The sequence below is a fragment of the Mus musculus genome, chromosome 6, assembly GCF_000001635.26.
Source record: "Mus musculus strain C57BL/6J chromosome 6, GRCm38.p6 C57BL/6J".
NCBI lineage: Eukaryota > Metazoa > Chordata > Mammalia > Rodentia > Muridae > Mus > Mus musculus.
Window position 1 is genome coordinate 42834416 of NC_000072.6, and position 22566 is coordinate 42856981.

A 22566-nucleotide genomic window follows, 5' to 3' on the forward strand; every position below is an offset into this window, starting at 1 on the left:
ATTCACAGCTTGATATGCTCTAGTCCAGAAAAGTACTCACCAGAAGGCTATGGAAGCTCTGGCCCCAGAGTGCTGGAAGATCCAGCCAGGTGCCACACTGGACACAAATGTGGTGGTCTCAGTGTTCAGGGACATCCTCTCATATAGCCCTGGTCATCTGCTGCAAAGCAGTGGGGTAATCTGTGCCAGTTGGTTTCTTGTAGGTTTAGGAAGTGGGTTACTCATATCTACTCAATACCTGAATTTTTTCTTTGTACTTCTTTCTATTTTAGAATCAGTGAGGAATTGTTTTTCACAATCTACCCCATCAGAGGCTGCTAAGCCAAGGTAAGTGGTCCCTCTTGCAACATCCATTATACCTAGGCAAACCTTAGGTACAGTGACATTTAAACTATAAATCTTTCATGTTTTTCCTTTCCATCCACTGTTATTCCAGCAACTGGACAAAATGATATTCTCATTTTCTGAAATCTATGTGCAGAGAATTATACAATAAACAAAGGGAATAGGTTTCGCCTATGCTTTTGAGAGAGATTTCCTGATGTTGGGTCCTAAATAACTACCCTAATTATGACCACCCCCCTTAAGATTCCTATGTGATCCCCAGTATCCCTATGCTGCATACTTCTTTGTCTTTCCTATGTAAGTAGGTAGATCTTGGTATTGCTTATGGTAGTAGAGAGAGCTGAATATGTTCACTTCGGTTTCTTTAACAATCAGTAATTAGCTTGTGATTTTGCTCTTCCTTGTGTGTCTACATGTCTGTTATAAGTGTGGCTTACACCTTTACCATCAAGTTCTAATTTGATAACCTTGTTCTACCCAACATGTCTTCTCATATCCATCACCAGGGTTAAATACAAGGTTATTATAATCCTCATGACAAACATTTAGTCATTATGCAGTTTTTGCTTAAGGATAGCTCTTGAACTCCCTACTGCTGTGTGTAGAGTTCCCCATAATCTGGACCCTAATGAGTCTCTTTCTCCCTCCTGCCATGCATCCCTTTTTAACTCATTCCCTCTCAGTTTGCCAAACGCAGAGCTTAGAGCTGTTATGCTGTGCTGTTCTGACTTCTATACCTTTTTTTTTCTAGTTCATTTGCCTGAAATACTCTACTTTCTCACTAATAGATCTTGGGATGTATTATCTCTGGCACATATGACAAGCATCTCTGTATGTTTCATTCTGTTGTGTGTGTTTGAGGTAAAATGTATTCCTGCATTATATATTCATTCTAGCACTAATGACCTGAGCTTTTAATAAAATTTCAGTAAGAATGGAGAACATATAATAGAATTATAAATTTTAAATGCTTAAAAGTAGTGATGAGACTGAAATCTGACTTGCTTTGTAGGTCAGTGATAGGCAGTTGATGGTGTGGCTCAGACAGGCCTGAACTTTGGTATAATTCTGACTGCATCTCTTTTTAACTAGAAACTGTTACCACTTTGTGTATGAACTACAGTGCCTCTGTGAAACTGGACTAATTCTGTGTCATTAACATTATTTTATGGATCAACTTCTGTATTTTATGAACAGTAGTAAGCAAACTTCCTGGTACCTACTGAATACACCCTGATATTTTTTTATAGGATTCAGGGGAACATTGATCCTCATCCAATACAGCAAATGCTCATCTATTTCCATCTCTTTGATTGTGTAGACAGTGCCTATGAAAACCCCCAAATTTCCCTGTTAGTAAATGGCAGTATATCTATATATTTGTCTATGATTTCTCCTTGGTCTCCTCTCCCCCAATCTTCTACATCCAAATCTTTTCATTTCTGTTAGAGATTCTACATCTAAAATGGACCTTAAACTCACTTCTATCAAACCAGTTTTCAGGGTCACTGGAATCTTAAGTTAAAGCCCATTACACCACTCATATAGTTCACTTTGAAAGACAATTATCTTTTCATGACATAATCATGTGTAGGTCTTTAATTTTCTGCTTGTCTTCCTTTGTATTTAGGGTTTTTTAATTCTTTATTTAATTTTTATTTTTTTTATTTTTTACTTTTTTTTTAAGCTTTGGGGTCTCATCTACTCAGCTGCACTTACCTTCCTACCCCTTTCCAACTCCTTTTCTATCCACCACAGAGTAGCAACAGGGGTCTTACTTTAGCCTGGGTTTCTTTTACCTAGGTCTTCAAAGAGATGGTCTAATTAGAATCTTCTGCTAAAATATCACCTCCTCACAGGTCAAAAGGACATACCGTTCCGGATCATGTGCTGTTACTTTCTGGATTTTTAATCTTCATTAAAAAATATCTAATGCATTTCCATTTTAGCTTAAACAGTTACATCTCCCAGAGACCAATCTTTGTCCTGTGAATCTGAAAGCCCACCAACTCCCCTCCTTTCTGTTTCTCACCAATTACTTGGATTACAGTAGGTACACCCCCCCCCCCCACACACATACAAACCAATCTAGACTTATCTTATCTAGACTTATCAAGACTGCCTTAATATGTAGCAGTAGCCCCTTCCACACTCATTGTCATCTTCCATTGACATAAAACATCTTTTACTAGATTTTAATTTCATTTTAATCCACAGTGACATCCACTGAACACATGAATATTCATATAACAAGAGAGAAAAATGGGTTTCAGCGAGGGCATGGTTTGAAGGGCAGAGCAACTCCATGGAAAACTTAGGATTAGAATGAAGTCCAGAGAGCTCACAGGGGCAAGCTTGATTCCTCATGCCTCTCGATCATGTAATCCTCTGATGGTGACATGTCTTTTCCATCACCACTGAGGGTAGAAAAAAAAGAAACAAGTGACATATGACACTCACCCAGTTCCAAGGAAGAACTTCCACAATTGTGAGCAGATGACAACAACGAAGGCCAGTGTATCTTTTGAAGTACAAAAGTAACACAAAGTGGGTTTTGATAGTTTATTTAGGAGGTATCCATGAGGATATCAGATAGCACATGGCTTTTGGCTTAGACTTGAATACAATCCTTACACTCTCGTCAGTGAGATCATAGAAATATACCTAATATATCTCTAATACCACATCATTAATATGTAAATAATAGTATATAAGTAAAAATGCTTTGTGGAAAATTGAGTTAGAGCATTTTATTATGGCCCATGCATCGATCTAACCCAGTGAGTCTCAACCTTCCTATTGCTGCCACCCTCTACTACAGTTCCTCTTCTATACAGTTCCAACCAAAAGCTATTTCATTGCTATTCACAACTATAAATTTGCTATTGTTATAAAATGTAATGTAAATAGCTGATATGCAGGATATCTCATATTTGATCCCCAAAGGAATCTTGATCCATAGGCTGAGAACCACTGAGTTCTAACCTATACTATGCTATTAATAAACAGCTGTTAATGCTATAGGTACTCAAAGAAGGCATTACTAATAGATGTTTACCAGACTACGGACTCTGATCAAGTGATTCTTTTCTCTCAGAAAGGCTAGGTCCTGTGTACTTGATATGGATGTGGACAACCAGACACGGGTCACCAAGTTCATTCTGGTGGGGTTTCCTGGGAGCTTGAGCATGAGAGCAGCTGTATTCCTGATGTTTCTTGTGGCCTATATTCTGACTGTAGCTGAAAACGTGATCATCATCCTACTGGTGCAACAGAACCGACCACTACACAAGCCTATGTACTTCTTCCTTGCCAACCTGTCTTTCTTGGAGACCTGGTACATCTCTGTTACCGTGCCCAAGCTGCTGTTCAGCTTCTGGTCCATGAGTAACAGCATTTCTTTCACTCACTGTATGATACAGCTTTACTTCTTCATTGCACTTATGTGTACGGAATGCGTTCTCCTAGCTGCAATGGCCTATGATCGTTATGTGGCTATCTGCCGCCCATTACACTACCCCACCATCATGAGCCATGGACTCTGTTTCCGCCTAGCTCTTGGTTCCTGGGTCATTGGCTTTGGCATCTCTTTGGCAAAGATCTACTTCATCTCCCGCCTCAGCTTCTGTGGCCCCAATGTCATCAACCACTTCTTTTGTGATATCTCTCCCGTTCTTAATCTCTCCTGCACAGACATGTCCATTGCAGAGCTGGTGGACTTTGTCTTGGCTCTGGTCATCTTCCTCTTTCCGCTGTCAATCACTGTTTTATCATACGGATGCATTCTGGCCACTGTGTTACGCATGCCAACAGGAAAGCAGAAAGCCTTTTCCACCTGTGCTTCCCACCTCGTGGTGGTTACCATCTTCTACTCAGCCACTATTTTTATGTATGCCCGACCCCGAGCTATCCATGCCTTCAACATGAACAAAGTTATTTCTATCTTCTATGCCATTGTGACCCCTGCTCTCAATCCTTTCATTTATTGCCTAAGGAACCGAGAGGTAAAAGAAGCTCTAAAGAAATTGATTTATTGCCAGGTCATCCGATCTGACTAGTCTCTTTTGGCTGATTGGAAAGAAAAGACTGACTTCTCTGTTGTCCTATGTCCTCTCTCTTTCGATGCCCTAGCTCAAGATCATTGGTGCTAATATTATTTCATCATGTACACAACAATCTTGGCACTTGTATATATTTGTGCATGAGATCTGTTCTCTAAGGACATACATTCTATGTATATATCTATAGAAAAATAATTCTCTTTGACTCTAATCAAACATGGAGTTTATAAGAATGTAGATAACTCAGTTAAACAAGATGTGATATGGTGTTGTGTGGTTTGGCCTGATTTGGGTCCTGCAAGTACAAACAGTTCTGAGGTTAAAAGATTCCGTGATGTCCCTCCTTTCCCATTTACCTGACCGGCAGAGGAAATAGATTCCTCAACAACGCTATTTTCTATGTGCTTGGAGCCTCTGTTGGTGGCAGAGGCTGGAAGGCTGTTGCTCAATTCCTTCCAAAACCTTACTTTGGCACTAACTTCCTAGTGTAAGTACCACTCCTTGAGTAGCACCCTTTCTGCTAGCAAGAGCAAGCTTTTATAAAGTGAATTGTACATTATATAATCATATCTTGTAGTCTGATACAATTATGTACTTGCTTTTTCTTGAAGTCCATGTTTCCTTTCAGAATATTTATTTATATTCTCTGATGGATTAATGTAAAGTAGATGATGAATAAACCTTAAATAAGTTCAGTATTGACTCAACTAGCCTTATTAGTTCTCTTGTCTTGCAAATGAAGTATTTTTTCATTAATCTTCCTTTTCCTGTCTTTTCCTGTCTTTACCTACATGATACAATAACAACACAATTTTAAGGAATGACAAGATTTTCCTTCCATGCCACGGTCATCCTCAGCTCTTTTTCTGACATCCTATATAAAACCTTTCTGATTCGTCTACAGATTTGTTCTATTTCACAGTCTAGCCAAGAGTGAAGTGAGTTCTGCTGTCAGCTACATTCAACATAATGGCTGTAGAGGTCAGAATTTAGTTTTTCTCATGGGCAATTTAAAACATGAATACTCATTACATCCATTACAACTTTCACCTAAGTAGAAGAATCACTTTAAAAGTAAGAAGTTATTTAGGAAGAATTACTTCTTCATTCATTCATTCATTCATTCATTCAGTGCATTTGTAATAGTATTTCCCCCAAACATTAGAGAGCAAAGGTCAAAAGCTCAGGTTGCTTGATTCTGAGCTCTGAAGATTTTCTATTCAGTGCACGAGTCTCCCTAAGGAAAACACGCCTCTTTGGCGGCAAGGAGTGGAAGGTAATTGCAAAGGGACTAAGTGGATAATGAACTTCTACAGCAGGTGATGACTGATAAAATATAGCGGACAAATGGGAAGCACAGATCTTAGGAAAGGAAAGAAATGGGAAGGAAAGGAAAAAAAGAGAAGGAAAGGAAAGGAAAGGAAAGGAAAGGGAAGGAAAGGAAAGGAAAGGAAAGGAAAGGAAAGGAAAGGGAAGGGAAGGGAAGGGAAGGGAAGGGAAGGGAAGGGAAGGGAAGGGAAGGGAAGGGAAGGGAAGGGAAGGGAAGGGAAGGGAAGGGAAGGGAAGGAAAGGAAAGGAAAGGAAAGGAAAGGAAAGGAAAGGAAAGGAAAGGAAAGGAAAGGAAAGGAAAGGAAAGGAAAGGAAAGGGTCAAAGAGAAATAGACATATTCTTCACTTTAGGGAATAAATGTGCAAATACAAACTGCTGATATAGAAATAATTTAGTTCGTGCTTCTGGATGGATTTCATTTCCTTAGTCAATAAAAAGTGCTTATGAGTGTCTTTTTATTTTAAACCACAAATATATAAAAGGAATTATTTTCTGAATAATTCATATGAATCAATCTGTCATGTTACAGTCTAGTGGAAATACTGTGTGCCTAAAAAATAGGCAAAACAAGCAAGCAAGGAAGAAACAAACAAACAAATCATTTTTTGTAGAGATCAGAAAAACAAACCAGAACAAACAATAAAAGTCAAAGTCCATAATCTAAGCTTTCACTTTAGATATGTACTGTACCAAGGGGACTTGGAAGAACTGTTTATACTTGCTAGAACATTGATTCCTTATATGGAAAATAGGAACAATTATGCTTGCTTCGTTTGGCTTACACAATTGCTCAGCTAACATGATCCAAAAGGTTTTGAGTACTCAGTGCCTAGGATAGTCTTAAGATCTGAAAAAGATGTTCCTTGATAGAAGTTTATGTGGAGAAATTAGTAAGAAGGGATATACTTTTTCACCTGTCTGAGTACTCTATACAGATTGTATACAGATTGCTTATGTCCATGGACACAATCTTGGAGTCAGCAACTGTAAGGCAACTGTCTATTTATGATTTCCTTTGTGACTGAGTAATGGAAAAGGTATAAAACGGTGGGTTTTGGTGAAGGTATACATTTTATTAAGCTATAATGAAAGAACAAATGATAGTTAGTAATGTACCTTTGACTTCTTTGTGAAAATAGGATAGAGAAGGGATTTAGAAAATGTAATTCAGAGTAATACATTAATTTGCCTCAACAGAAAGAATACAACTCTTAGCAGTTCAATAGGTAAATTCTGAGAAAACAAGCTATCTGTAATATATGACACCATCCTTTTTCTATACTTGATGTCACTGTGACTCCAATCCTTAACTCTTTCAATTGGTTCCTGAAGAACTGAAAGGTCAAAGAAACTGTGGAGAAACTAGTATATTGCCAGGCCACTGGATCTGACTAGTATGTTATGATTTTGTAGAAAGAAATGATTCTATGCTCTGCTTTCTATATAGTTTCTCCCGTCAATGGCCGACATAGTTATTAATGGTGTCAATATGATGTCACCATGTTTACACAAGTTGTAAGTCATTATGCCTATGTGTTCATGTAGTTTGAACTCTAAAGGCATACACAATGGAGATTTCTATTTAACTCTAACGTAACATGAGAGTATAGGTAAAGTGATAACCGAATTAATCAGAATGGGAGGTAGAAGTGTGTGGAAAGGCCTGCTTCGGAAACTGAAAGAAAGGACAGTTCTAAGGTCAAATTTTAATGTGGTATGCATTCTGACCCATCTGCCTGCCCAGGGCAGAACACCAGCTTCTCCAAAAATCCCACTTACACCAGACAGTTTTACTTAGAGTTAGTTTATACCAAGTAAAGATGCTACAAATCCACTGTTCAGTTTACCTAGAGGGCAAGCACTAAGACTCTTGTTATCCCCAATCAAAAATGTAAGGAATTTCATAAAATTCAATATAGAAAAATTAATTATGCATCTTTTAACAAATAAAATACATCTTGAAAATATGAGAACAATATTTTCTATTGTGCAGAAAACTAAAGACATTGGAGGAAGTCACAGTTTGATTTAAAAGTAGATTGTACTCAGAGAAAAATGCTTCCTGAATGAAGATGCCTATTTCCATCAGCAGCTGGCTGCTTTTTCTTCCTAGGTACTATTAGGATTTATGTTCTTCTTTTATTGAGAATAGGACTATTTTTCTTAAATAATATATCCTGATTATGTCTTTTCCTCCCTTTACTTCCCAGTTCCTTTCTACATCCTCTTCTATGTGAACCCACCTTCTTTCTGTCTCTCATTGAAAAGCAACCTGGCTTCTAAGTGATAATAATATAATGGAATGTACAATGGGATAACGTAATATATAATATAGAAAAACTAATGCATCAGAATTGGACAAAACAACAAACAGAAGGGAAAGAACCCCAGGAAAGTCACCAGAAACACTCAGAGTCACAGAGTCCTACTTAAAAACAGGAAAGTGGAATTCATAATATAAATGCAAAGAACATAGGGGAAAAGAGAAAATAAATAAGTAAGTAAAATGGAATAAAAATAAGATAAAATTTGGAAGGAAAAGTCCTGACATGACATTATGAAACAAGGATGCTTCAAAGATGACCTTGCTTTGGTTTTCTGTCAGTTTCTACTGCTGGGTATGCACATTACCTTTAAGTGTATTTTGTTTCCCCAGTAAGACTGCCATGGAGAAAACTAAACTTTCATTTGCAAGTGGTTATCAGTTAAGATTGCATCTAGGTTTGGTGGGATGGGAGATCTCACAGAGCCCAGCTTGTGAAAACCTAAGCAGTCCCTGTGCATGCTGCCTCAGCTTCTGTAAGTTCATTTTTGAATGTTTTCTTTGTTTACCATGTACTGTATCCTAACTGTACTCTATCCCATATGAATTACACACTCTTTTCAACTCCTCTTTTGCAGTGTTCCCTGAACTCTGAGGGGGGAATTTAGTGATGACACCACATTTAGGGCTGAGTGTTCCAAGGTCTTTCACTCTCATAATGTCTAGCTGTGGGTTTCTGCCTTTTTCCCCAACTACTATCGGAGGAAGCTTCTTGATGGCTGAGCAAGGCACTGATCTATGAGTGTAAAAGAACATCCTTAGGAGTCATTTTATTGCTATATTCTTTTGGTAGATAAAGACTATTTAGTTTTACACTAGGACTCTGGGCTCTCTAGTCTGAGGTTCTTCACTACCCAAGCAATGTTGGATAAGGGTCCATTCTTGTGGAGTGGGTCTTGAGTCAAATAATATATTATTTGGTTATCCCTACAATCCTTGTGCCACCATTGTACTAACACATGTTGCAGGCAGGTCACCAGATTGAAGGGGTTGTGATTGGATTGGTATTTCCATTTCTCCTTTGTTAGTTTGCAGAGCGCCTTCCTATATCAAAGGCACTAGAATATAGAAGAGAAGCTCTTGGTACACAAAAGCTCAACTTCTCCATCTCAATGAGCTGTGTAGCTGTTGTCTTCTACAATGGTCCCTGGCCTTTAGTCTGTGGAATTCAAGCTGTAGTCATGGAAACACCCTGGTTTGTTTGGAGATTTTCATGAGATGCATTTGCCAGACTACTCAAGTAGATGTAGCCCATTCCTGGTACTAGAACTTCATTTAGTGACAAGAGATGGCCAGTCAGGACTCTGTCTCTCTCTCATTATTTAGCAATTTCTTTTAAGCCACCTTTAATATTCTCTCTCTCTCCCTCTCCCTACACCCCCTCTCATCCATAACCATCTATTCTATTTCTCTTTCCTAGGGTAACTTCTCTGCCTCCTTCCCCAGTCCCTTACTCTCTTCCTAACCTCCATTCTAGCTTGGTTATCATTGACTGAACAGCTAATATCCACATATAAGTGAATACATACCATATCTATTATTCTGGATATGAGTTACCTTACTCAGAATTTTTTCTATTTCCATCCATTTATCTGAAAAATTTATTATTTTATTTTCAACAACTAAATAATTTTCTAGTGTATAAATGCACTGCATTCTCTTTATCCACTGTCCTGTTGAGGGACATCCAGGCTTGGGATTTCTGGCTATTTTGAATAGAGCAGCATGGAAAACAGTTAAGAACATGTCTTGTGGTAGAATGAAACAGCCTTTGTTCATATGCTGTTTGAATGGTTGTATTAGTCAGGGTTCTCTAGAGTCACAGAACTTATGGATAATCTCTAAATAGTAAAGGAATTTATTGATGACTTACAGTCGGCAGCCGAATTCCCAACAATTGTTCAGTCGCAGCTGTGAATGGAAGTCCAAGGATCTAGCAGTTACTCAGTCTCACGCAGCAAGCAGGCAAAGGAGCAAGAGCAAGAGCTAGACTCCCTTCCTCCAATGTCGTTATATTATCTCCAGCAGAAGGTGGAGCCCAGATTAAAGGTGTGTTCCGCCACACCTTTAATCCCAGATGAAAGGCGTAGCCCAGATTAAAGGTGTGTTCCTTAAACTCGGAGATTCAATCTTCTGGAATCCATAGCCACTATGGCTCAAGATCTTCAAACCAAGATCCAGATAAGGATCTCCAAGCCTCCAGATAAGGGTCACTGGTGAGCCTTCCAATTCCGGATTGTAGTTCATTCCAAATATTGTCAAGTTGACAACCAGGAATAGCCACTACAATGGTACAGGTAGGTCTTGATGTAGATGAATTATCAGATTGCCGAGGAGCTGCTACACTAATTTCACAGTGGCTGTACAAATTGCACTCCCACAAGCAATGGAATAGAGTTTCCTTTTCTCCACATCCTCGCCATCATGAGCTCACCCTTGTTTGTTGGTTTTAGCCATTCTGATGGGAATAAGATGAAATCTCAAAGTAGTGCTGATTTTCATTTCTCTGATGAATGAGGATACAGAGCTTTTCTTTAACTTTTTCTCAGATAGTTGAGTTTCCTCTTCGAGAAGTCTGTTTAGATCTGTACACCATTATGACATTGAGTTATTTGTTTTCTTTATACCTAGATTTTTTTAGTTCTTCATATGTTTCATATATTAGCCCTCTATCCATAAGTTACCACTTTGTCCAAATGATGGTGTTCTTAGCCATACAGAAGCTTTCAGTTTCACGAGGACCCATTAATTAATCTTAGTGTGTGTCCTAACGGTGTTCTGTTCAGAAAGTGTTTTCCTGTGCCAGTGTTCTCAAGGCTGTTTCCTTCTTTCTCTTCTATAAGGTTTTGTATATCCTTTCTTATGCTGTGGTTTTTGATCCATGTAGAACTGAGTTTTGTGCTGGGTGATAAGGACTGATCTATTTACACTCTGCACATGCAGCTATCCAGTTTAACCAGAACCATTTGTTGAATAAGATGGATTTTTTTTTCTACCATGTATTTCTGGACTATTGATCAAATACCAGGTGCCCATATTTAAGTAGGTTTATATCTGTTTTTTTTTCTATTCAATTCCATTGATCATCATCTCTGTTTTTCTGCCACTACCATGAAGTTTTTAATCCTGAAATTCTGGGGTAAAACCTGAGTTTGGGAATGGTGACATCTCCAGCAATTCTTTTATTATTCACAATTGTTTTAGATATCCTGATTTTCTTTATGTTTCCATATAAATTTGAAAATTGTCCTTTCAAGATGTGTGAAGAATTGTGTTGTGATTTGGATGGTAATTGCATTGAATTTGTAGATTGCTTTTGGTAAGGTGAACATTTTTACTATGTTAATCCTACTGACCCATGAACATAGATCTTTTCATCTTCTTATCTATTATTTAATTTCTTTTTTTAATTAGGTATTTTCCTCATTTACATTTCCAATGCTATCCCAAAAGTCCCCCATACCCACCCCCCCCCCAATCCCCTACCCACCCACTCCCCCTTTTTGGCCCTGGCGTTCCCCTGTACTGGGGCATATAAAGTTTGCAAGTCCAAAGGGCCTCTCTTTCCAGTGATGGCTGACTAGGCCATTTTTGATACATATGCAGCTAGAGACAAGAGCTCTGGGGTACTGGTTAGTTCATATTGTTGTTCCACATATAGGGTTGCAGTTCCCTTTAGCTCCTTGGGTACTTTCTCTAGCTCCTCCATTGGGGGCCGGGTGACCCATCCAATAGCTGACTTCTGTGTCATCCACTTCTGTGTTTGCTAGGCTCCAGCATAATCTCACAAGAGACAGCTATATCTGGGTCCTTTCAGCAAAATCTTGCTAGTGTATGCAATGGTCTCAGCGTTTGGAAGCTGATTATGGGATGGAACCCTGGATATGGCAATCACTAGATGGTACATCCTTTCGTCACAGCTCCAAATTTTGTCTCTGTAACTCCTTCCATGGGTGTTTTATTATTTAATTTCTTTCTTCCAAGACTTGAAGATTTAACCATAAAGTCTTTCACTCTTTTTGGTTACAGTTACACCAAGATAATATATATTATTTAAGGTTATTGTGAACATTGTTTCCCTGAACAATTTCTCAGTTTGTTTGACATTTGTATATAGGAAGGATATGAATTTTGTGGGTTAATTTTACATCCAGCTACTTTGCTGAAAGTGTTTATAAGTTATAGAACTATTGTGTGAAATTTTAGGGCCACTTATGTATACTATCACATCTCTTGCAAATCAAGATACATTGACTTCTTTCTTTCCAATATGTACCATATTGAGCTCCTTCAGCTTAAGACTACAAGTACTATGTTTAATAGGTATGGACATGGTGAACATTTTCTTGTTCCTGATGTTAGTGGAATTTCTTTAAGTTTCTCTTCATTTAAGTCAGTGGTTCTCAGAAAGAAGGAAAGCAGGCGTTCCACCAGGAACAGCTTTGTCTACTAGGAATGGGAGTAGACACTGAGAGGCTGCAGCAGCTTGTCTTCTACAGAGCAGTGGAAGGGACTGGGAATTGTATTTCTTGAGAGGAAAGCAAGTAAAGATCTGAAACTAGCCCACATGCTTCCCTGACCTACTTGCTTCTCTGAATGCTTGGGTGGTAGGTCCATAGGGAATGCCTGCTGGAGCTGGAGGCTGGGATAAAGGGATAACTAGGAGAGAGGTTGGATGAGAGGATTCAAGAAATCAGCTGGAAATGGGGATGGGGTTGGAGGGCTCAGCAGGTTACCTGCTACAGAGTTGGGGATAAATGTGGGGTATTGGATATGGAGAAGAGGGAAAGGTGGAGACCCAAAGTTAGGCTATCTGCTTTCCTTCTGAACTGACATACTGGTTCCCAGGGAATATCTACTGGAGTTAATGACTGGGATAAAGTAATGAATGTAGGGAAAGAAATTTGGAGGGAAGGATCTATGTGATCCACTGGAGATGGAGGATGGGAGGTGAGGCCATAGTCTGTGGTATGCTACAGAGCTATGGATGATACTTGAGAATTAGGTTACAGAGAGATATGAAGATCTTCAGTTGGTCTACTTGCTTCCCTGGCCAAAGTAGACTGAGGGTCCCAGGAAATGTCTGCTGATTCTGGGGGCTGGGATAATGGTATGAATTCAGGAAAGGAAAGTTGGAAGGTGTGTTAGGATTCTTTAAAGAAATAGAACTTACAGAATTAATATATAAACAGATGTACACACACATGCACAAGCACATACACATACATAAAGGGAATTTATTAGAACAGCCTACAGGCTGTGATCTAGTTACTTACCAGTTATAGTCTGTCTACCAATAAAAGGCCTAAGAAGCCAGTAGTTGTTCAGTCCTCAAGGCTGGATGTCTTAATTGTTCTTCAGTATATGCCAGAATCCAGAAGTAGGCTCCAATGCCAATGAAGAAATAGACTAGTTAGCAATGCAAAAGAGAGCCTGAAAAGAGCAAAGCTTCCTTCTTCCAAGATGTGTGTGTGTGTGTGTGTGTGTGTGTGTGTGTGTGTGTATTTCCAGAAGAAGGTGTAGCCAAATTTAAAGGTATATCTCTTTACAACTCAAAAGATTCTAATTAACAATAGATAGATCCTTCTGTCTTAGAGCTCTGAATTGGAAGTCTTCCCACTTCAAATGATTTAATTAAGAAAAAAAGTCCTTCACAGATGTCCCCGGCCATTTGGGTTTTAATTAATTCCAGTTGTAGTCAAGTTGACAACCAAGAACAGCCATCTCAAGTTCACCCTTGTCAATTTGACACACAATCATATCTCCTTATGCCATGCTTAATTTCTACATAAAGATAATAATCCGGATATCATTATGCCTAATATGATAACATAACTCTCCCTTGTACCACCACAAATGAATTATAATTAAACTAAGTGACAATGTCTCTTGGGGCACATTCCTTTAGTGTCTCAAACTTAAATGTGATAACTACTGCTATTCTCTTAATTGATGTTGCATTTCATGATAAAGCAATTTAGGAAAGAAAGCAAAAATATCTGCACAAAACATTCTTAACACAATATGACGGAAGCATATCAATTATAATCTTCATTTATGCAACTGGTCATCTGGCCTTAGCTGAATTCCTCTACTGAATTTCTCTACTGTCCATTTTGTATTTAGCCACACTCAGCAAATACCTCATTAGGACTTGGGTCTTTTCCTGGAGGAGTGACCAATGCCTTAATTCCTGATGGGAATTCATATCTTCAGCACACCAAAGAGAGTCTTTCTTACCTCCATTGTGGAGAAGAAATCCAATTTCTCCTCAATAATCCAGATCAATCACCCCTCCTAACTTTGTTATTTCTTTCTTAGCCTATTGTCTTAAGGGTACCGAAAGCCCAAAGTGGCTAGGGGAAGTTTGAGCTTCCAATTCAGTAGATTGTTTGTTGTGGCTCCTGGCAGGAGCACTACCCCTTCCTCTACAATCAAAGCTTCTAGGCCTGATGAGCGTACGTTTGCAGAAACATAAAGCAAACTATTTCCCAGTGGGTTACTAGGTGCCAAGGACCAGTCTCAAGTGGGAGAAGAGTTTTGAGGAAGGGGTGTTGGAGAGTGGAAAAACAAGTGACTTGAAGTCAAATTGTGAATCAAAGCTGATGGCCAATGCTACATTCAAGACAGAGAGCTCTCTCTGCGTTCTGATTTCTTGGAGATCTCTACACAGCTCTCTGTATGAGAGACATGAGTGCATTGGTTTACTCATTAAGGCTATTGTATCAGGTCAGTAGCATGTGATCTGACTGACTTCACTCTTGTGCATCAAAAAAGAAAGTAATTCATTATATACCTTATTTTCATGAGGAGGAAACTCCATGGGTTTCCTTCATCCTGTTCTGTGTTTCCTTCTTCTAAATATTTTTTTTCTGCCAAAACCCACTTTTCTTATTCAGTCTCCTAACCTATCTTCTAATTGCCCTCTCTTCAACACTGGAGGTCTTGATGTTCATGAAAAAATTTCTTACAGCCTCAGTATTTCCAAAACTTGAGCAAAGCAAGCATTTATTATTCACCTCCCTTCTATCTATGAAAATGAACCTGACTTCTCCGTCTAAAATTCTTTTTTCATTAGAGTTTTAGTGGAAGCTATACTAAGAGGGGTGGAACAGACTTAGAAACAAATCCAGATTTTCAAGTTTCCAGGAACCAGCAAGATAGATATACAATTAGTATCCATAGAGTAGTCAGGATAAGCAAAGGAAGCTGTGCCTCTCAAAGTTTGTCGGAGATAGAGCTATGTGGTCCATGGTCATTTGGAAGGAACTTCAGGTCAGAAAGGACTGAGCTGGGTTACGGACATAGTATCAAGTGTAACAAGAATTAGAAAGAAATCTTGACATCTGCCCCACTTACTTCTTCTCTCTAGCACTTTCTTCCATTGGTCAAATCCATCTAAAAACTGGGTACCTAAAGAACTCAAGATATGAAGACAATAGAAGTCAGCCTCCTAACCACATGTGGTGGTTTGGATATGCTTGACCCAGAGCGTGGAACTATTTGGAGGTATGGCCTTGTTGGAGTAGGTGTGGCCTTGTTAAAGGAACTATGTCACTGTGGGTGTGGGCTTTAAGACCCTCATCTTAGCTGCCTGGAAGCCAGTCTTCTGTTTGACTTTGGAATGCAATGTTGAACTCTTAGTTCCTCCTGTGACAGGTCTGCCTAGGCACTGTCATATTCCTGCCTTGGTGACAATGGACTGAACCTCCGAACCAGTAAGCCAGCCCGAATTAAATGTTGTCCTTATAAGAGTTGCCTTGGTCATGGTGTCTGTTCACAGCAGTAAAACCTTAACTAAGACAGAGACCAGATTTGGACACTATGAAGAGGTAGAGCAAATAGGGAATCAATGGTAAGAGGAGTGCTGTGGGGGTTTCTGCAAACAGCATGGACAATGAGGTGTTGATACTGCAAGAGGCAAGAATAAAGTCCATTTCAACAAGACTCAATATCTGTGTTAGGTCAAAATTCTAGAGGCTAACACCAGATAGTTTATTTTAGGTACAGCACAATGTTCTGATGACAGTTAACTCAATCTCATGTGTACAACAAAGCTTAAGACATGATTACATTGAAACTCATTGTAAAGCCCAAGTGGCACATTCTACAAAGATGGGTTCTGTAGATTAACCGAAAGCAGGTATAAGGGTGTACAATGCTCGTGATAAGGGCCTGGAGGAGACTAGCACTATAGATAAACCAAGACAAACAGGTTCAAGATAAGAGTCAGAGGCCTGGCCATTCAGGTAGCATGGAGGTCTCTCATGGACCATGCTCCTCCAGTCCTGACTACAACATAAATATATATTTAGTAAGATCTTTTTTCAAACAGTCTGAAAGTCTCAGAGCCTCTGCTGTTCTGTTTACATTCTGTGCTTTTCATTGCTGGCTCCAGAGTAAAATGTATAACCAGTTTTCCACACAGAAGGCTGGGAGTAGGGGTGCTCTTTTACACATTGCCGTGCCAGATTCACTTAGAACATCTTTGCATTGAGCCACTTCTTATTCAAAGACTAAGCATATAGGTAAAGTAAGAATATACTTCCAAATATACTTTTGAAGTAAAAAAAAATTATATATAACCTAGATGGACAAGAAGCTAGTTGCCACTCACTTAATATTAAGAATTGTGAAGTATCAAATTATGAGACAATGCTCCTATGTTAGAACAATTTTATCAACATCTAGTCTAGTTATACAGTTTGTCAGGGTAACTAACTGTCTTAGTTTCTTTTGTATTGCTGTGAAAGAAGAAAAAAAAAACAATTTGACCAAGGCAACACATAGGAAAAAGGTTTATTTGAGCTTAAAATTTCAGAAGGTTAGACTCCATGGTGGTGGAGCAAAGTTATTGAGGAGCAAAGACATTGTGGGAGGAAGCTGAAGGTTCACATCTAGAACCTCATGCACAAAGCAGGGAGATAACTTGTAATGGCATGAGTCTTTAAATTCTCAAATCCTGCCCCTAACAAAGCCATGTATCCTGTGTAAAAGTAACTTCTATTTGCCTGGATAAACTCACCCTCTCTAACTCCTTCTAAACTCTGGCTGGCTGGTTCAACTCAGCTGTTCTGGCTCAAACCCCTCTCCAAGCTGACTGACTCAATCTGGCTTCTCTCAGCTTCTGACTGAATTTTTCTGCTTGCCCTCAAACTGACTCTAGCAATCTGTTCTTATCTTCTGGATCTTTCTCATTCTCTCTTCAACTGTCTGTAAAACTGTTGCATAAAAAACAAACAAACAAACAAACAAACAAAGCAAAACAAACAAACAAAAAATCTGCCTCTGCTGACCTGAACTGAACCACATGAATCGAGCAGAGTTGACTCACGAGTGCTGGCATTAAAGGCATGTACCACCACACCTGGACTAAGCTTTTCTGTATCTGGGACTTGCTCTGTACCAGGCTGGCCTTGATCTCAGAAATCCGTTTGCCTCTATCTCCTGGGATTAAAGGTGTGTCTGTATTCCAGCCAGAGTAGCCATGTTGCTGGATTAAAATTCCTCTACAATCCTATACCTACCGAAATAGTTCTACTAAATGGGGACTGAGTATTCAAATATCTGAGCCGACAGGGAAGAGTCTCATTCAAAGTGTAATGGTCACAGTGGAGCACAATGCAGAAAGCAGTTTAAGGCAACTATTAAAACTGCAAACATTATTCTTAATACTTGGGCAGTACCCTCCATGTGGGTGCATATGTGTATTGGGTAAGTGAACTGCATATGTTTATGAATGCATGTAAAGGCCAGAATTAGGCACTACATGTCTTTTTCAGTTTCTCTCATCCTTAATTTCTGAGACCAAGTCTCCCATTTAACCCAGAGTTTACTAATTTTGCTCTCCTGACTAGTGAGTGAGCTATAACGATCCACCTTTCTGAGTTTCCAATGTTGGGGTGGCAGGAGTATGCCATCACACCTGCATTAGTTTTTAGTGGATATTTGGGATTTGCTCTCAGGTTCTCAGGCCTGCAGAACAAGAATGTTACTCATTGAACCCTCTCCGTAGCCGTTTGTGTTTATTTGGAACCATTCACTGATTTCCTTGCCCGTCTTTAGACCCTCACTGACTCCCACAAGGATGTGTGTACTGGCACATTCCTCCAGCTGGCAGCCCTGTTGCTTACCTTGCACTCCTGCTAAAGAGCCTCATGTCCAGCAGTCACAAATGTAGATGGAGGCTCTGCTCAAGAGACTGTATGGACAAGTCTACAATTGTACCATCAACTACTGCCTGATACCGTATACAGAGAATCCAACCCCACCCTGACTGCTGACAGTGAACTTAGGCCTTCAAGGTCCCCCCAAAGTCATGCACCAGCACAACCTACTTAGAATGATGTTTGTAATGTTCACTAGCTGTAGGCCTATGGTATCTTTAAAAAGAAGTTATTTATATTATTTGTGTGTGTGTGTGTCTCTGTGTGTACCTACTTGGATGCATATGTTCACTAAGGCAAGAAGTGGGTAATTACAGGCAGTTGTGAGCCACTTGGCATGGGTGCTGGGAACTGAACTTGGGTCTTCTGAATCTTCCCAAATAAGTGATTTTTTAAAACATTTTTTAATTAGGTATTTTCTTCATTTACATTTCCAATGCTATCCCCAAAGTCCCCCCATACCCTTCCCCCACTCCTTGCACTCCCACTTCTTGGCCCTGGCATTCCCCTGTACTGAGGCATATAAAGTTTGCAAGACCGATGGGCCTCTCTTTCCAATGATGGCCAACTAGGCCATCTTCTGATACATATGCAGCTAGAAACACTAGCTCTGGGGGGGTAGGGGGTGGTACTGGTTAGTTCATATTGTTGTTCCACCTCTATAGGGTTGCAGACCCCTTTAGCTTCTTGGGTACTTTCTCTAGCTCCTCCACTGGGGGCCCTGTGATCCATCCAATAGCTGACTGTGAGCATCCACTTCTGTGTTTGCTAGGCCCCGGCATAACCTCACAAGAGACAGCTATATCTGGGTCCTTTCAGCAAAATCTTGCTAGTGTATGCAATGGTGTCAGCGTTTGGAGGCTGATAATGGGATGGATCCCCAGGTATGGCAGTCTCTAGATGGTCCATCCTTTTGTCTCAGCTCCAAACTGTATTCTATTAATATCAAGAAAAGGAGTGTTGAAGGTAGGAGGATCATAGAGGTGTTTGAGTAAAAGAAATCATAATCAAATTAGTCTGAACAGGTTAGAGGGTGCGCCAGAGAACCGGACAGCTTCTGGGACGGGCAGAAGCACGGAGCCACTGAGGCAGCAGCCTGGGCGGGCCGCAGACAACCGGCCACCATCCGGACCAGAGGACAGGTGTCCGCCTGGCTTGGGAGGCGACCTCAGCCTCAGCAGCAGCGGTCGCCATCTGGGTTCCGGGACTCCGCGGGACCTAGGAAATTAGTCTGAACAGGTTAGAGGGTGCACCAGAGAACCGGACAGCTTCTGGGACGGGCGGAAGCACAGAGCCGCTGAGGCAGCAGCCTGGGCGGGCCGCAGATAACCGGCCACCATCCGGACCAGAGGACAGGTGTCCGCCTGGCTCGGGAGACGGCCTCGGCCTCAGGAGCAGCGGTCACCATCTTGGTTCCGGGACTCCCTGGAACTTAGGATTTTAGTCTGCACAGGTGAGAGTCTGCACCACAGAAGCTGACAGCTTCTGGGAACTGCCAAAGCAACACAGCTTCTGAGAGAGGCCCTGTTTTGGGCCTTCTTCTTCGACCAGGAGGAGGTCCAAAAACAAGATATCTGCGCACCTTCCCTGTAAGAGAGCTTGCCAGCAGAGAGTGCTCTGAGCACTGAAACTCAGAGGAGAGAATCTGTCTCCCAGGTCTGCTGAGAGAAGGTAACAGAATCACCAGAAGAACAATCTCTAAACAGAGTCAACTATAACTACTAACTCCAGAGATTACCAGATGGCGAAAGGTAAACGTAGGAATCCTACTAACAGGAACCAAGACCACTCACCATCATCAGAACCCAGTACTCCCACTTCGCCCAGTCCAGGGCACCCCAACACACCCGAAAACCTAGACCTAGATTTAAAAGCATATCTCATGATGATGGTAGAGGACATCAAGAAGGACTTTAATAAATCACTTAAAGAAATACAGGAGAACACTGCTAAAGAGTTACAAGTCCTTAAAGAAAAACAGGAAAACACAATCAAACAGGTAGAAGTCCTTACAGAAAAAGAGGAAAAAACATACAAACAGGTGATGGAAATGAACAAAACCATACTAGACCTAAAAAGGGAAGTAGAAACAATAAAGAAAACTCAAAGTGAGGCAACACTGGAGATAGAAACCCTAGGAAAGAAATCTGGAACCATAGATTTGAGCATCAGCAACAGAATACAAGAGATGGAAGAGAGAATCTCAGGTGCAGAAGATTCCATAGAGAACATCGGCACAACAATCAAAGAAAATGGAAAATGCAAAAAGATCCTAACTCAAAATATCCAGGAAATCCAGGACACAATGAGAAGACCAAACCTACGGATAATAGGAGTGGATGAGAATGAAGATTTTCAACTCAAAGGACCAGCAAACATCTTCAACAAAATTATTGAAGAAAACTTCCCAAATATAAAGAAAGAGATACCTATGAACATACAAGAAGCCTACAGAACTCCAAATAGACTGGACCAGAAAAGAAATTCCTCCCGACACATAATAATCAGAACAACAAATGCACTAAATAAAGATAGAATACTAAAAGCGGTAAGGGAAAAAGGTCAAGTAACATACAAAGGCAAGCCTATCAGAATTACACCAGATTTTTCACCAGAGACTATGAAAGCCAGAAGAGCCTGGACAGATGTTATACAGACACTAAAAGAACACAAATTCCAGCCCAGGCTACTATACCCAGCCAAACTCTCAATTACCATAGATGGAGAAACCAAAGTATTCCACGACAAAACCAAATTCTCACATTATCTCTCCACGAATCCAGCCCTTCAAAGGGTAATAACAGAAAAAAACCAATACAAGAACGGGAACAATGCCCTAGAAAAAACAAGAAGGTAATCCCTCAACAAACCTAAAAGAAGACAGCCACAAGAACAGAATGCCAACTTTAACAACAAAAATAACAGGAAGCAACAATTACTTTTCCTTAATATCTCTTAACATCAATGGTCTCAACTCCCCAATAAAAAGACATAGACTAACAAACTGGCTACACAAACAAGACCCAACATTTTGCTGTTTACAGGAGACACATCTCAGAGAAAAAGATAGACACTACCTCAGAATAAAAGGCTGGAAAACAATTTTCCAAGCAAATGGTATGAAGAAACAAGCTGGAGTAGCCATCCTAATATCTGATAAGATTGACTTCCAACCCAAAGTCATCAAAAAAGACAAGGAGGGGCACTTTGTTCTCATCAAAGGTAAAATCCTCCAAGAGGAACTCTCAATTCTGAATATCTATGCGCCAAATACAAGGGCAGCCACATTCATTAAAGAAACTTTAGTAAAGCTCAAAGCACACATTGCACCTCACACAATAATAGTGGGAGACTTCAACACACCACTTTCACCAATGGACAGATCATGGAAACAGAAACTAAACAGGGACACACTGAAACTAACAGAAGTGATGAAACAAATGGATCTGACAGATATCTACAGAACATTTTATCCTAAAACAAAAGGATATACCTTCTTCTCAGCACCTCATGGTACCTTCTCCAAAATTGACCACATAATAGGTCACAAAACAGGCCTCAACAGATTCAAAAATATTGAAATTGTCCCATGTATCCTATCAGATCACCATGCACTAAGGCTGATCTTCAATAACAAAAAAAATAACAGAAAGCCAACACTCACGTGGAAACTGAACAACACTCTTCTCAATGATACCTTGGTCAAGGAAGGAATAAAGAAAGAAATTAAAGACTTTTTAGAGTTTAATGAAAATGAAGCCACAACGTACCCAAACCTTTGGGACACAATGAAAGCATTTCTAAGAGGGAAACTCATAGCTCTGAGTGCCTCCATAAAGAAACGGGAGAGAGCACATACTATCAGCTTGACAACACATCTAAAAGCTCTAGAAAAAAAGGAAGCAAATTCACCCAAGAGGAGTAGACGGCAGGAAATAATCAAACTCAGGGGTGAAATCAACCAAGGGGAAACAAGAAGAACTATTCAAAGAATTAACCAAACGAGGAGTTGGTTCTTTGAGAAAATCAACAAGATAGATAAACCCTTAGCTAGACTCACTAGAGGGCACAGAGACAAAATCCTAATTAACAAAATCAGAACTGAAAAGGGAGACATAACAACAGATCCTGAAGAAATCCAAAACACCATCAGATCCTTCTACAAAAGGCTATACTCAACAAAACTGGAAAACCTGGACGAAATGGACAAATTTCTGGACAGATACCAGGTACCAAAGTTGAATCAGGATCAAGTTGACCTTCTAAACAGTCCCATATCCCCTAAAGAAATAGAAGCAGTTATAAATAGTCTCCCAGCCAAAAAAAGCCCAGGACCAGACG

General features: G+C 40.0%; 1 protein-coding gene across 1 annotated transcript; it reads left to right on the forward strand.

Moving 5' to 3' along the window:
* Window positions 1–4467, forward strand: Olfr449 (olfactory receptor 449). Its single transcript, NM_001356410.1, has 3 exons — window positions 1–175; window positions 273–327; window positions 3443–4467. Exon 3 carries the CDS (start codon window positions 3468–3470, stop codon window positions 4401–4403), a length of 936 nt encoding a protein of 311 aa, NP_001343339.1. The 5' UTR covers window positions 1–175; window positions 273–327; window positions 3443–3467; the 3' UTR covers window positions 4404–4467.
* Window positions 4468–22566: the final 18099 nt, after the last annotated feature.